This window comes from Chinchilla lanigera, unplaced genomic scaffold, assembly GCF_000276665.1.
Source record: "Chinchilla lanigera isolate Chin_1 unplaced genomic scaffold, ChiLan1.0 scaffold00013, whole genome shotgun sequence".
NCBI lineage: Eukaryota > Metazoa > Chordata > Mammalia > Rodentia > Chinchillidae > Chinchilla > Chinchilla lanigera.
The window spans coordinates 27,921,089-27,936,729 of record NW_004955414.1 but is presented as its reverse complement, the minus strand read 5'-3'; the positions used below and the strand labels follow the sequence as shown (position 1 = coordinate 27,936,729).

Sequence of the window (15,641 nt, the reverse complement as noted above, 5' to 3'; positions counted from 1 at the left end):
TGGACAGTAGCTCAGGAACATGGGCCTCTTCCGTTGTTTGGGGATTAAAGGTCCCTGAGATCCGTCAGAAGGGCTCTGGTGCTCCCTTGAGTGCCTTGGGAGGGGATGTTCAAGATCCACTGGCCTCCACAGCTGCTGAGCCCTGTGCTGCATGTTACGCCATTTCTGCTAGGGAAGGCTGGGTCCTCTTGGGTTGTGGTTTTCTTGGTAGATGAGAAAATCACTGACTTAATGAGGTGCATATGGCATCAGGAATCCTGGAGCTTGAATTCTGACTTCACAACTCTGCCATTTATTTATGAGCTACCTGACTTTAGCACTCTTCCATTTATTCACTGGCTACCTGACCCTGGCCAGGTTGAGCCTCTCGAGGGGATGATGGTACCTATGAGGATGTAGTAAGGTGGTCAGGATTTCCAAAAGTAATGAAAGTACTATATATATTTTCATATGTTATATATTTTTATATAAAATATATATTTAAAAAATATAAATTTACGTGCAAATACCTGGTACCTAGGTGATTAACACATGCCGCCGCTCTGCCCTTCCTTTTTACAGAAGGGAAGATCTACCTTCGAGGTCCTACCAACATCACGACTCCGCACGATGGGACATTCAAGGGAAGAAGCCAGAGCCCCCATTCTGAGTACATAGAACTCACAGCCCACTGTTACTAGGTATCAGTTTCCTTCCCTGGGATGCACGGGTCAGTCTGCTTGAGCTGGATCTTTGAGAAACCACTAAGAAAGGAAATGATTCAGACATTCCTTCGGCATTCATTTGAGTTTGTTATCGTTGCTGGTTCAGAGAAGGCTTTCTGTGGACCAGGAACAGGAGCTCAGCATTACCATCAAACAGTGGATCACAGCTCTAGGTGCCCAGCCTTCTAGAAGTTTTGGTTCAGGGCACCATCAACCAAATGAGACCTATAGTAGTAGCCTCAAAAAGAGGATCTGGGCCAGGGATGTAGTGCCATGGTAGATTATGCGCCTAGCACACACCAGGCCCTGGATCCAACACCCAGTACTGCACAAACAAAACAAAAAACCCCAAAAGGCTCCTGGCTGGGACTGACCCACTAACATGGCAGGGTTGTTGAGGGACAGAGGCAAAAACCAGTTCATTCTTCTGGTCAGAACTGTCATGCCATTCCTAGGCCTGTCCTCGAGGCTATAAGCAAATTGCGCACGCACACACACACTCACACACACACACACACACACACACACACTGTAGACAAAGATGTTAACTAGTGTATTAAGACATTATCATTGAAAACACAACCCTAGGAAACACTTAAGTTTAGTTGCAAGAGAATGGTTTAGATCAGTGGTTTTCAGACATTCTTTTTTCAATCAAGCTGATAGGTAGAAATCAGGAAAAAAGCACATGACATGGAAGGTCCAGGAGTCCTAACTGCAGCCTGCCGTTGGCTGCTCCCCTTTTGAGGGATACCTGTCTTTCTCCTTGCAAATCCCTGTTGGACCAAGCATGGTTTACTTTATGTTTGTTTTGAGCCCAAGGTTTCAGCCTCTGTGTTTGTTCTTTTTTTTTCTTTCTTTTTTAAATTGCCCAGGCTGGGCTTAAACTTGCTTCAACCTCCCAAAGTACTGGGATTACAGACATATGCCACCACGTCCAGCAAGCATGGTTTAATAATCACTGCTTTCCAAAGTTATGGGATACCCACAGAAAGGGATAGTTACATGCACTGGAAGTCTTTGTTAGGAGAATGTACGGATGCTACCAATGTAATGTTAAAGGGAAACTGAATAGAAACAAGGTAAGAATATACATTTATGGAGATACGCATGCAGAAATAATATACATATATGTGTGGGTGTACACAGACATACACATGTACACACACAAACCAGTACTTTGGGCTAATGCTTGGGAAAGCATATTTTAAAAATGAAAATAGTTATGGTAGTCTAGAAAGATCATTTAAGTGTGTTATCCTATTTCAAAATTTTCTTTAAGGCTATGTATGCCATCTTTTCAGTTAAAAATAACTGTTACATGTGTCCCGTGTTCAGGCACCCTCATCACTGTCGCCTCTCATGGGAATCCAGGGAGACACCCCCAGTGCCAGGCAAGGTGTGAGGCCAGCATAACAGCAAGGGCCTGGCTTCACCGTGCAAATTGGACACTGCAGCCACTGTACTGATAGTGTCACTCTGGAGGTGGAAAACAGCTGTAAAAAGAGCAGTCGACTTAGAAATAGTTATCTAAACATGTACTGCAGTGGAAATGTACATTTGTGTAATATTCTGGAAGCAATTTGACAATATGTATTATGACCTTAAAAATGTATATACCTTTGGCCCTAAAATACAACTCTTAGGTATTCATCCTAAAAGAATACAGCTCTCAGTAGAAAGAACTCATCTACATATCTTATTAGTTATACAAATTATGATAAGCCATACAACATCATAGAATATTAACATGCATATAAACTGGACGTGGTGGTGCACACATATAATCCCAGCACTCTCGGAGGCTGAGGCAGTAAGATCACAAGTTTGAGCAAAGCCTTAGTAACTTAGTGACTTAGCAAGACCTTGTCTCAAAAGAAAAATAAAAAGGTCTGGAGCAAAGGTCTTAGGTTCAATCTTCAGTACTGAGAAATAAAGGTGACCTATAAAATATTTAATGATTTAGGAAGGCATATGTTTTCCAAACAACATATATAGGCTGATCCTATTTTTATAAAATTGTGTGTGTGTGTGTGTAGTCCCCCTTATCTGAGGTTTTCCTTTCTGTGGTTTCAGTTTCCCAAGATCAGGTGTTGTCCAAAAATATTAGCAGAAAATTTCAGGAATAAACAATGTGTAAGTTTTACATTACATGCCGTTCTGGGTAATGTGATGAATTCTGGAGTTGGGCTTCTGTCTTTGTTACTTCCTCCTTGTTGCTGAGACAGAACACCCAGCACCCAAAGTTAAGGAAGGGGAGGTTTATTTACCTCACAGTTTGTAGAGGTTTCTGTCCATAGTCAGTTGGCTCCAGAGCAGGGTGGCATGGCAGAGGGGGGATCCCAGAGGAGAAACAGTTCATGGTGGGCAGAAGATAGCAAAACAAGGGATGACCACACCTCTTCCTATCTCTTATACCTTAACCAGGATACTCAGGGCAGGGAGCACTCACACCCTTAACCCTAGTGCCCTTGATCCTAGCATTGCACTGTGAATCAATCCCAGCATCACACACTCTAGATTTAGCCATCTCTGAAAAAGCCCCATCTATGACGACCACATGAGGCTTTGTGTGTGTGTGTGTGTGAGGAGGACATCTAGACACAAACCATGACAGCTCCTCTGTCTGGCACAAGACATCAGTCACCCCTTTGTCCTGCATATCCACACTGGGTATGCTACTCATCTGTCTGTCACTTGATAGCCACTTCAGTTATGAGACTGACATGATCTCGGAATCACGGTGCTTCTATTATTTTACTTAATGATGGGCCCAAAGTGCAAGAACAGTGATGCTGGCAATTCAGATACCCCACCGAGAAGGTGTGAAGTGCTTCCTTTAGCCAAGCATGGTGGCACATGCCTATAATCCTAGTGCTCCGGAGCCTGAGGCAGGAGGATCACAGTGAGTTAAAGTCCAGCCTGAGCTACACAGTGAGTTCAAACAAACAAACAAACAAACAAACCACCAAAGTGTGTCCACTAAGCCAAAAGGTGAACATTCTCAGTAAGAAAAAAAAAAAATCATGTTGCGATTGCTAAGACTGATGATAAAAATGAATGTTCTATTCATGAAATGGAGAAAAAGAAAATGTGTGCCACTTTTGCTGCTGCACTTAAACTGCAAATGTCGTGGCCAGGATGTGTGATAAAGTCTCACTTAATATGGGAAAGGCATTAAGTTGGGGTCTGTGTGGGCAAAGAAACAGTAGAGGTAACATTTGGTACTACCCGTGGTTTCAGGCATTCACTGGGCATCTTGGAGCCTGTTGCCCTTGGAAGAGGGGGGACTGCTGTGCACATGTGACTTAGTTATCTCTGACATACACAGCACATACGAATTAAAGGACCACTACAGTGCCTGTCCCCGGGTGGGCAGCTTTGGGCTGTATGTGCAGGCTCAGCGCACAGGCTCTGCCGGGGAGTCTCAGGGTCTGATTCCTGACTCTGCTGTTCATCATCTGTGTGTCCCCGGACGGTGACATATCTTTAGCAGATACCACTGTGCTTCATATATGCCAGACACTCTTCCCACTTCCAGAGATATAGCAGTGAAGAAACAAAAGAACCTCCAGCCTCATAAAACTGACATTTATGATGACCGACTGTCCCTATGCCTTGATTTTCCCGTCTGTAAAATGGAGATAATAAAAATTGTTACATCAGATGGTTGAGAAAAGATTATAAGGAGAAAGATATGTTTAGAAGACCACAGGCAGCCAGTAAACAATATAATATATGATAGTTGTTAATCTTTAGATGTCTTACATTTGCATTTTTAATAATAAAAATTAAAAATTTTTCAACAATAAAAGTTACTGTTGTAAGTAGAAAAAGAAAGCCCTAAAGTCCTAAATCAAGGACCTTGGTAACTTAGCAGTTCATCCCTGCCGCCTTTGTCTTAAGCAGAAAGGTGACACAGTGTCCCCAGATACACAGCCTGGGTGGTAAGCAGGAGAGGAGAGAGGGATGGAGCTTCCCCCCAGGCGGGCTCTGGCACATTCCTCGCGGGACAAACCTCTGTCTCCCGTGCACAAGCCTAGCTTTTCCCCGTCCCCTGCGGCATCACAGGGCTGTTGAGATAATTATTCCTTCTGACCTGGCAATTCATCTCTGTTCTAGAGATCTGCGGGGAATAATTCACGAGAAGCAGAGGCACAGCTAGGCATTCAGCTTGGTGCTATCTGATGTTAGCAGCAGGTTGGAGAACATTATTAAAATGATTACCGTCAATCTGGGGTTTGAGTGAACTACAGGATATCTACCCCATGATATAGAAATAGTCATAAAAAATTTTAACTACAAAGACAAAGACAGAGAAGATATATCATAAAATATTAAGAGAAAATGACAAAAAGCAATGGTGTATGTCACTTCACTAAGTAAAAATATGCATTAAAGTGACCAAGGTGACAAAACGAAAATAGCTAGATTGGAGTGCTAATGAGAGTAATTATCTTTCTGATAGACCCTTTCCTATATGAGATTACAGCAACCATGAACCAAACATAATATTCAGACCTGCGTTAAGACAGTGTTCTTGATGCGAGTTTAAAAAGTTCCATCTCTCTAGTTCAGCCTTTCCAAATTGAGGCTCGTGGTAAGGTGTTTGTTTTGCTGTGTTATCTACACAGACAGGATCCACATGCAAGGGGATGGGAAACAGGGTCATCAGCTCTAAGCAGGGCTCTTCCTTTGAGGCATTTTAACACTTAGGACTACTGTGGATTTCCAAAACGCGCCATATCGTTCAAACTAGTGACGCCGTGCTCCCAAGTGCTATTAGCTTTCCCAGGATTCAGGGAACTGGAGCCCCTTTCCAAGACAGCTCTGGGGCCAGCCACAGCCTCCTCTCCTCCCGCCCTCAGGTGCCTCATTGGGCTTGGCGGAGAACACCCTGCTCCAATGCTGTGCCAGCAGAGGTGTAATCATGCTGAAAGAGGCACTTGTCGCCTGCACTTCAATGTCAGATGTGAGAAATCTGAAGGAAACTTTGCCACTAGCAGCTTAGTGGGTCACTAAGTTTAGAGGCAAAAATTTCTTTTGCTTTCCCAAGTTTGAAAGTGTTTTTTTTGGGGGGGGTTAATCTATTACAAGTTGTATAAACGACATGCGATAAATATATTACCTAGTTCCTAAAACTTAAAGCAAACACTCACTCTACTCATTTCGTTTGTATTGTGAAAATTCATACTTTTATCTATAACAGAGGACTCCCTTTGGAAAATGAGATTCACCGACCCTCTGATTTAATGTTGATTCTGATATGGATACATTAAGTCTGTGTTAGACACCAGGCCCTCAAGCCAGTAAGGAATTAATGGCTTATACTTTGAGATTCGCGAGCTGTGCTAGCTGTGCAAGAGGAATTGAAAAATCCTATTCCAGTGCCTGTGATCTCAGCCGATCTTTGCTCCTTTCAGGAAATGAAGGAGGAGAGGCAGGGTGTGGGTTTTATAGGGACCTCAGCTTCCCAAAGCCTTTACATACTGGAGACAGCAGCTTTCTCTAACAACTGTGCTGAGTCTCAGAAGCAGCTCAGTGAGTATAGCTTCCTTTCTCTCTGAACCTCGTGTGAAGTTTCCACAGACAGCCTTTTACACACAGGAACACTGGATTTGGCCTTTTGCTTTCCCTCCCCTAAGAGGTTGTTGGACAAACTCTTTTTCTAAGGGTGCATCTCACTCAAAGATCAATGAGTTTGCATCCGGGGTCTGCCAGCTGAGGGATGGCTGCTTGGAGAAGCCCCAGGGGAGGGACCACGGTACCACAGAGGATGCCCTTCTCCTTTGTGCAACTCACAGTCCACATTCCACTTGATGCTCCGGGGAGGAAGTTTCAGGGTTTCATTGATTTTCTCCAGGACGGTCTGCAGCTTTTGCTTCTGAGCGATCTCTGACTGGGTGACCTCAGCGACATTTAGCTTCTCGCTCTCAAGTTTCTCTGGGGTGACAAAGGGAAGAGAAAGAGCAGCTGTTATTCTGGGCCCCAGACAGCCCTAATTCACGCACCTGTTTGCTCATTCATTGCATGCACTTACCAAATATACCCAGTGGCCCTTCATACCCATGTGGGGTGAGATCCACCATCTCCCTATAGTGACCCAAGACCATGGATGCTCAAGTACCTTATATAAAATCTGCGTATGACCTATGCACATCCTTCTGTACACCTTAATCATCTCTAGATTACTTACCATACCAGTACAATGTCAATACTATGTTATACGCTATTACACCGGATCATTTAGGGAGTAAATGACAAGCAAAAAAGTCTGTGTGGGTTCAGGACAGATGCAATTTTTGTTGAATATTTTTAACCCACAGTTGGTTGTATCTGCAGATGTGGAGCTCGAAGATACAGAGGCTGACTGTGTGGGGTGCCTGTCAGGGGAGGGGTGCAGGGCTCATCTGATGGTGGGACTGGTGGCACCAATAGTGGGAGAGCTTTTTGACTCTGTATCGAGCCTTCAGGATCACAGAAGTGGGATGTTTTGCCTAGCCTGGCACATTTGAACTGCCTTCCATCATTCTGGAGTTTTTCTCCTCTTTTCAATTCCACCTTTTCTGGGGACCCCTCTGTGCCCCAGCTGGACAGCCTGCTCTGTTTCTCCTCAGGAGTCAGTCAGGTCCTTATTCAAGGCACCTTTGTATACAGTATGTGTCATTTACTCTGTCTTAAGCACTTTCTTTTTAAGCCTACCTGGAAGGTAATTCATTTGATGTGTCATATTTCATCAGTACTAAGGCACACATTCTTCACATGCTAACACCACTACATTCAGGCTGCATCTTAAAATTGATGGCATCCTACAGAGGTTCCAGCCAGGTGGAAGACATGAGAGTTATTACTGCCACATGTGTGAATCTAGCCATAGCTCTTCATGGGATGGTCATTTATATGTGTCCATAAGCCTATACGAGCATCTTCAAAAAATATAAAATAAAAATTCTAAGCAAGGGGAAAAAAAAACCCACTGGGCTTGTGGCTGGGGATGTAACTCAGCTGTAGAGCTCTTGTCTAACATGTGCAAGGCCCTGGGTTCAAACCCCAGGACTGAGGGGTTTGAGAAAGCCAAGAAGAAAAGGATTGGGTAATGGTATAATTGAAGCAATTTTGACACAAAACAGTCTAATCATTTATTAATCTAAATTTGCATTTTAATCCATTACAAAGCACAGAAGAACTCTGAATTCCTTAATGGAAAATATGTTACCTGCTTCTAAGTTCACCTAACCCTCACTCCACAATTCACTCAGAATTGACAGAACTGGCATTCTGAAGTGTGTTTAAAATGTCTTGCCTTTACATTTTTTAACAGCTGTTATTAAAAAAAAAAATAAAACTTTACATCTGTGGTTCTCCTAGTGCTTACATCATTTATTTTAGGTAACAGCGGCTTACAGAATTCAAATGCCCCTGGGATGATTCTCTAAAGATGAGGTTGCCCACTGGAGACTTTCTGCAGGTTCTGTGGACTTCCGCATCCTTTTCAGCACCTCTGTGGGATGATCTCAGGCACCTGTCATCAGTGATAGCCTGAATATTACCTTTCTCTTCTCCCTGGTTGCTTCAGGGCATCCTTCACTTCTGAAATGCAGGGATGTAATGAGCATCTATCTAAATGTCTTTCTCTTGGATGGAACCCTTGAAGAGAACCTGTGTGCTGCCATTTTTTTTCTTTTCATGTATAGGCTGAATTCTTATCTCATGTTCTCTTCCAGTGAAGAAGAAATGGCAAGTTTTTTTTTTTTGGTTCTCCATTATTTTTGGGTGATGTAATTGTCTCTACAGAAACAAGATGTTTTCATTGTACATCGCTACCACAATCTGTTAGAAGCTGCCAAAGTGCTAGGCTGAGAAACTTCTGAAGCCTTCTGTTGGCTGGGAGGAAAAGACTGCCAGGATAGATTGCTGATGAAGGAATGAGAGGAGGGGCTGGGGAGCAGCAGCAGAGAAGTAGCATGAGAGCCACTTACTTGTTGGCCGTGCTGTATTTATTACATCACTGTCTATGAATTTTCATATTTATAATCTGTTAGCAGTGGCCTTAGAGTGGATAGCTTAGGTTTCTGAGTGTTTTCTAGGTCAACAATTTTTTCTTGTACTGTTGTTCACTTCATTCTCATTTTCTAAAAACTGGTGAGCCAACCATGTTTGGTGGGCCACGCCTGTAATCCCAGCATTCAGGAGGCTGAGACAAGATCCCACATTCAAAGGCAGGCCAGACTACCTGGAGGAACACTGCCCCAAACAAAGGAACACTGGTAAGCCATAATAAGGAACATACATTTGGTCTCCCACTTCCCTTCCTGGCACAGAGCTTCTAAAACTCTTAACTTCTTGGGTAGTGGGGAGACAGGAACATTGTTCATTACGTGTGCTTCTTTGTCCAGAGTTCTTTCAAGAATGATGAGTTGCCAGGGGAATCAATCAGTGAGTAAGCATCGGTACTTTCAGCCTGACTCCAGCCTCCCTGACTGTGGGGTGAGAGCTGGGAGTGGAGGTTGAATTAATCATCATTGGCCAAGGAGTTAATGAATCATGTGTAGGCAATGAAGCCTCCAAAAAACCCCGACTGGAGGGATTTAGGGTTGGTGGACATACCACAGTGCTGGAGGGCAGTGGACCCAGGGAGGGGCTGGAGGCTCTGACCATCCCCTTCCCTTGTTCTGTACATTTCTTCCATGTGATTGCTGCTGAGTTACATCATTTATAATAAACTGGTAAACTCAAGTGCCTTCCTAAGGTCTGTGAGCCATTCTAGCAAATAATCAAACCAGAGAAGAGAGCCAAGGGACCCCAGACTGGCAGCCTGTTGGAGGCCCAGACTGAAGAGGGTACAGTCTTGAGGGACTGTACCCTCAAGCTTTGGGGCTGCACTGATCTAGGGTGGTGCTGGAACTAGATTGCAGGGACATCCATTTGGTGTCTGCAGAGAAGTCAGAGACTCACCTGGTATGGAAACCTCTCACATTTGGTGTCAGAAGTGTGAGCGCCTAAGAAGTGAGATTTTCCTTGATTAGATCTTACACCTTACCTAGCGCAGCATGCTGACTGCTTTGCTGTTTCCACAGTCTATGATATTACAATTGTAATATATTCTTCCTACAATTAAAATATGTTTTTCTGTTGTTTTGCATCTGGCATTGCTTATTTGGGAGAAGGTCTTTATGGCTTTGCTTTATTTATTTTGTATTACAGAGATTTTAGAAAATGTAACCCTGCTTTAATGTTTTTCCACTTTAGTCATTATGTCCTGTGTTTGTCTTCTTGTTTAATTTTTCACTGTTGGAAATTCTATTTTAGACATTGATACTGGTATTAAATGGACTTGCACACAGAATATATCTCAAAGTAATCTTTATTAACACACAAAGAGTTCTTTCTCTTTTAATAAAAATGAGATTATAGTGTATCCTTTTTTTTTGCTACTGGTTTTTTTCCACACAAACATACATCATGAATATATTTCTAGGTCACTATAGATGGACATAATTCATTCTTTAACAAACTGGGTAATATATTATAGGGCTTATTACATATTCAGCAATTTTCCTGTAGATATATTGCCAGGTTATATCCTACTTTTCCTCTATTTGCAGTAAAGTTGTTGAGAACCTGTTCTGCTATTCTGACTCCTTACTTTATTTTAAGGTATTTAACCCTCAAAATTTGACAGGCCCACTCAAATAGTTCTATAGTTAAATAGTAACTTTACTCCATCTTTCTAGGATTTGAAAATAATTTCTTTTCAAAGATTCCTAGTTTTCTCCTTTGTTCTTTGTTAGGCTAATATTAGTAGCTCTTTGAGATTTTTTTATTACTCATGCTTTATTCTTCCAGGAAACTGGTTTTTTACTATTTCATTACATAGTGCTGTAATTAGTTTAATTTTTATGAAGTATTGAGCATGATTATAAAATAGGATATGATTTAGAAAATCTCAGGTGGATTGTTTTGTGAATATTTTAGTCATTTTTGACATTATCATAAAAGATGCTTTTGGAGAGACTTTTAGAGAACAATGAAACAATATTTAAAAAGTTATGAAGACAGGGCAGAATAAACTCAATTACCCCAAATAATGGAAAGGATCGAGATCTTCTAAATAACACAGTTGTTATATTAGTGTGACTACCCTTCGAAGAATTAGAATATATAAAACACTCTTTCCAAGTATATGGAGAGCATTTGGTAAAGTTTTATTTTTTAAAATTACAGTCAAAGAGAGTTTGGTCTGTATACTAATTTGCTGAGGCTTGCTTTATGGATACAGCCACAATTTATAAGGGTTGCATGTGTAGCTGAAAAGAATCAGACTACTTCAGTTTGTGGGTATATCACATTTTTTTTGTTTGTTTTCTGGTGCCGGGAATCAAACTCATGACTTGCACTTGCCAGGCAGGCGCTGTGCCGCTGAGCTAAATCCCCAGCCCCTTATATCACACTGTTATGGCTTGCATCTAGAATCCTCCAAAGCCTCGTGTGGTCATAAGTGGTGCCTTCAAAGGTGGCTGGATCTACAATGTGTGATGCAGGGATTAAGGCTGTGATGCTGTAGTAAAGGTGTGGTACTAGGATTAAGGCTGGATAGGTACTAACATAGTCCACTGACTGGTTTAGCATATTTGTGGGGTTGGATAATGGGAAGGCCCATCCTGTGTGTGGGTGGCACCACAAAAGGTGGGTACCCTGGAAGGGATGAAAGAGAGAGGCAGGTTGCTGCTGCTGCTTGCTGCTTTGCTGTCTCCTGCCTGCTTGCTAGGGACTATAGTATTTCTCCTGTCTGATGCCCCTCTGCATGCCACCCTGCTCTGGACCAGCAAACTATGGGCTGAAACCTTTACAAACTGTGAGCTGCAGTAAATCTTCTCTCCTTTAACTTTCTGTGTTGAGTGTTTCGTCTCAGCAATGAGAAAAGTAACTAAGTTCACATGTTATATGCAGGTTAGTTAGAGTTGGTTAATTATACTGTTCAAATTCTCTATGAACTTCTTTCTTAATACATTAGTAATAGAAATATGTTAAAAATCTAACACTGACAATGGATTTGTCAAATTCTTTTTTTTTTTTTTTTTTTTTGGTACCAGGAATGGAACTCAAGACCTTGCACTTGCTAGGCAGGTGCTATGCCTCAAATTCTTGAAATGATTGTCATTTTAATTTTTTGATGTGTTCAATGCACACAAGTGCATATGACGTTTTAGGGATTTTAACTGCTTCTCAGTATGTAATACTCTCTGTAGTAATGTTTTTTGACAAAGGTAATTCTGTATGACAGAATAGTTACTTCAATTTTCTTTTTATTAGCAATCAATATTTACATTGCTTTCCTTTCAACTGTTCTGTGTCCTCCTATATTAAAGTTGTATGTGTTATAAATGGACTTTAGCAAGATTTTATTTTGATATTTATTTTTTGTTTTTTGTTTCGTTTTTTTTCTGGTACCGGGAATTGAACTCACGACCTTGCGCTTGCCAGGCAGGCGCTGTGCTGCTGAGCTAAATCCCCAGCCCTATTTTGATATTTAGTCTGCTTGTCTTTGTCTTTTACATGGATAGTCAATTTATATTGACTGAATTTTGTGATATACTTGAATTCACTTCCAAAGGCTTATTCTGAATTTTTAATTTATTCTGCTTTTCCAATTTTTTTCATCTTTGTCTTATTTTTTTTTTTCCTTGCCTTATATGGATTAAGGTTTTAACTCTTTCTCATTTGACTTTCTCCCTATTATTAATAGAAAAATTACACATTGTTTCTATAATTTTTGTAGCTTCCACAGAAAATTTATCATGCATATTTAACTGAAAGTCTTAATTAGTATCTTTACCTACATACTAAACATTATGATGACCTCAGCTCATTTTGACGATAATCACATATTTCCTCACTTATGTGCTATAGGGATTCTGTTTCTAATTTTTTTTGTTTGCTTGTTTGTTTTTTGAGATAAGGTCTATATGTACTTCAGGCTGGCCTTGAACTCACTATGTAGCCCAGGCTGGCCTCATACTTGTGTGGGTCTGCCTGCCTCAGACCCCAGAGTGCTGGGATTATAGGCATGTACCATCATGCTTGGCTATTTTCATTTTTAAAAATTAACATATTAGATGTTACTGTAATTGTTTTATACTCATTCATTTTATCTGCCTACTAGGTGATCTTTCCTGACTTTTTTTTTTTTATTACATTCTGCATGTTTCTTTTGGGTTCACTTTTCTTCTTCCTACTCTACACTCCAGAAATTTCTTTCACGAAGGTCTGTTTGTAGTAAACCCTCTATATTTCCCTTTGATGACAATGACTTTATTTTCTCCTTCTTTTTCAATGTGTAGCTTTTTGCTGGGTATAAACTTTAAGTTGACAACTGTTAGGCACTTTGAAAATATCATTTCAATATCTTTTTTATTTTAAGGAGAAAAAGAAACCTCAAATTTCAAAACAAGATGACAGGAGGGCAATAATGGTTAATACCTTGTGTATTTGAATTAGTTCCTCAGAGTAAAAGATATCAGCATTTAATTGTCCAAACAATATTAGCACAAACCTTTCTTTTTAATCAACTAGGAGAAATTAGTAGTGTAACTCTCTTAACTCATTTCAATATCTTTTGTTTTTTCTTGTTTCTGAAAGAGTATTTATAAAGGAACAATACCCTGAAAGCTATCTTTTCTATCTACTTTGAATGATTTTTTTTCAGTGTTCTGAGGTTTCATGTGAGGTGTGTACATATAGGTTTCTCACTAACCTGTGTGGGATTCACTAAGCATCCTGAATTTGAGAATTTGTACATTTCGTCCATATTAGAAAATTCTTTTATTGTGTCTTTAAATATTTAGAATACTGCATTCCCTTTTCTCCTTCTAAAATTCCAATTAGTTGTGTTAGATCTTTTTAGAATAACTTCTATGTTCTTAAATTCTTCTTTCTCATTCCTTACCTTATAATCTTTTTATATTCTGTATGATTTCTTCCAGCTTATTAATTCCTTCTTCAGCTGTATCTATTCTATTGTTTCTAATTTCATTATTACACATTTTTCCACTTCCGGAAATTCTGTTTTGTTCTTTTTCACATCTACCTGTCCAGTTTTGACAGTTTTTTTCTTTTATCATCCTTTCAGTAATTTCTTAAAACATTTATTTTGACAAATTAAACATGCTTATTTTATGAGCAGTTCACAATATTTATATTTGTGGGCTAAGTCTATAGTTCATTGTTCCTGTTGACAATGCTCATGGGGTCCTGTTGCTCATGTCTTTGGTGATTTCTGATTTTGAGCACATTTGTCTTGGAATTTTATCTCTGGGAGTTCTTTTTGGTCTAAGTTTAGAGTTCACTACTTTTTAAAGGAAGGAAATATTTCTTTATGCCTTGGGGTAGTAACTGGGGACAACTTTTAACCAAATTTTTATCTTAGGGCTTTTCAAGTGTACTAAAGTAGTGTGAATCCTAGCACTAAATCTGTGTTAGTACAGACTTTTGATATTGAATAATCAGGGCAGACTTTTTCTTTTTTTCTTTCATTTACATCCAAGGCTGGGACAGACGTTTATGTTTATTGCCTCTATGCAACAAGGTTTCCTACTTTACCTACTGAAATATTTGTGCTTCAAAGACTCTAGTTTTGTTCATTGGTCTCTGATCCAATCACTTTCCTGATTAGACTGTACTCAGGCTATATGTTTCCTGACCCTGGAGGTGTACTCCAGTAAGCCTCAGGCTAAAAACCATTTGGAATTAGCTCTTATCCCATGGGATTTACACTCCCTTGCTATTTTTGGAATCAGAAGAATTTTTTTCTCTTTTGGGGCTGGGAATTTAGCTCAGCGGCACAGCGCCTGCCTGGCAAGCGCGAGGTCCTGAGTTCAATTCCCGGTACTGGAAAACAAACAAACAAAAAACCAACAACAAAAAAGAATTTCCTTCTCTTTCATAGCAGTTTATCTATGCCATACAAAATCATGCTTTTAAAAGCTTATCCAGATTTTTTAAATGTGCTGCACCAAAAAGATTTAGCTAAGAAACTAGGCATCCACAATTTTGAAGATATAAATCTATTCTCATAGCTTCTTACATTAACTAGAACCTGTAAAAGACAATAGTGGTAACAACCATTATTTATGGCTTGTTCCTAATATCATGTCTTTGCTATTTATCTGTTTAATATGTTCACTATTAGATTTTGTTTAATGGTCTTTATGATATTTAGGTAGTTTCCTTTATTTCCCATTTTACTTGGGGTGGCTGTTAGAAAAATATCAAGTATTATTTGACATCTACTGATAGATTCAGTTTCGCTCTGAAATTTAATGTACTTCACCACTTGTGTTTAATAATATCTAACATGGAAAAAAATCAAGCTGTAATAATGGTCTCTTTCTCTCTATTGAAGTCCCAAGTTTCCCAGTCCCTTCCCATGCAAATGATTATCAAAGATATTCCAGAAATACACAAGCATTAGATGTGCCCCTTACATACACACACACACACACACACACACACACGAGCATACATATGGCTCTCACCATGCTTTCTTAACTTAGACACTTTAGAGAGCTTTTCTACTATTTATTGATAAAGGAAGGATAATAAGATTTCACCTGGGTCTTGAGTTTTTCAGAGGCAAGAAAATTCTTCTGGTTTATGTGTCATTTTCAACAACCCTAGAATTATTATAGCAGGAAGACTTTGGTGTGCTACTGCCCAACAGAACTGTTGGTTATGATGGAAATATTCATGTCTTCATCTTCACTGTCCAATATGGCAGCCACTAGCCACACATACCTACTGGAACTTGAAATGTAGCCAGTGTCATGGAGGAACTATATTTTAAAAATTTTAATGTTAACAGCTTCATGAAGCTAGTGTTTATTAAACTGAGCAGCTCCACAGGTTTTAGGGGTTTTACAGAAGAGTAGTTTCATAGAA

General features: G+C 40.1%; 1 protein-coding gene across 1 annotated transcript in view; it reads right to left on the bottom strand.

Moving 5' to 3' along the window:
- Positions 1 to 15,641, bottom strand: part of Parva (parvin, alpha) — a 146,999-nt gene that overhangs the window by 24,014 nt on the left and 107,344 nt on the right. The window contains exon 5 of the mRNA XM_005380302.2: positions 6,507 to 6,647. Within this exon, the coding sequence (XP_005380359.2) occupies positions 6,507 to 6,647 (141 nt within the window). The remainder of the gene's footprint in view (positions 1 to 6,506; positions 6,648 to 15,641) is intronic.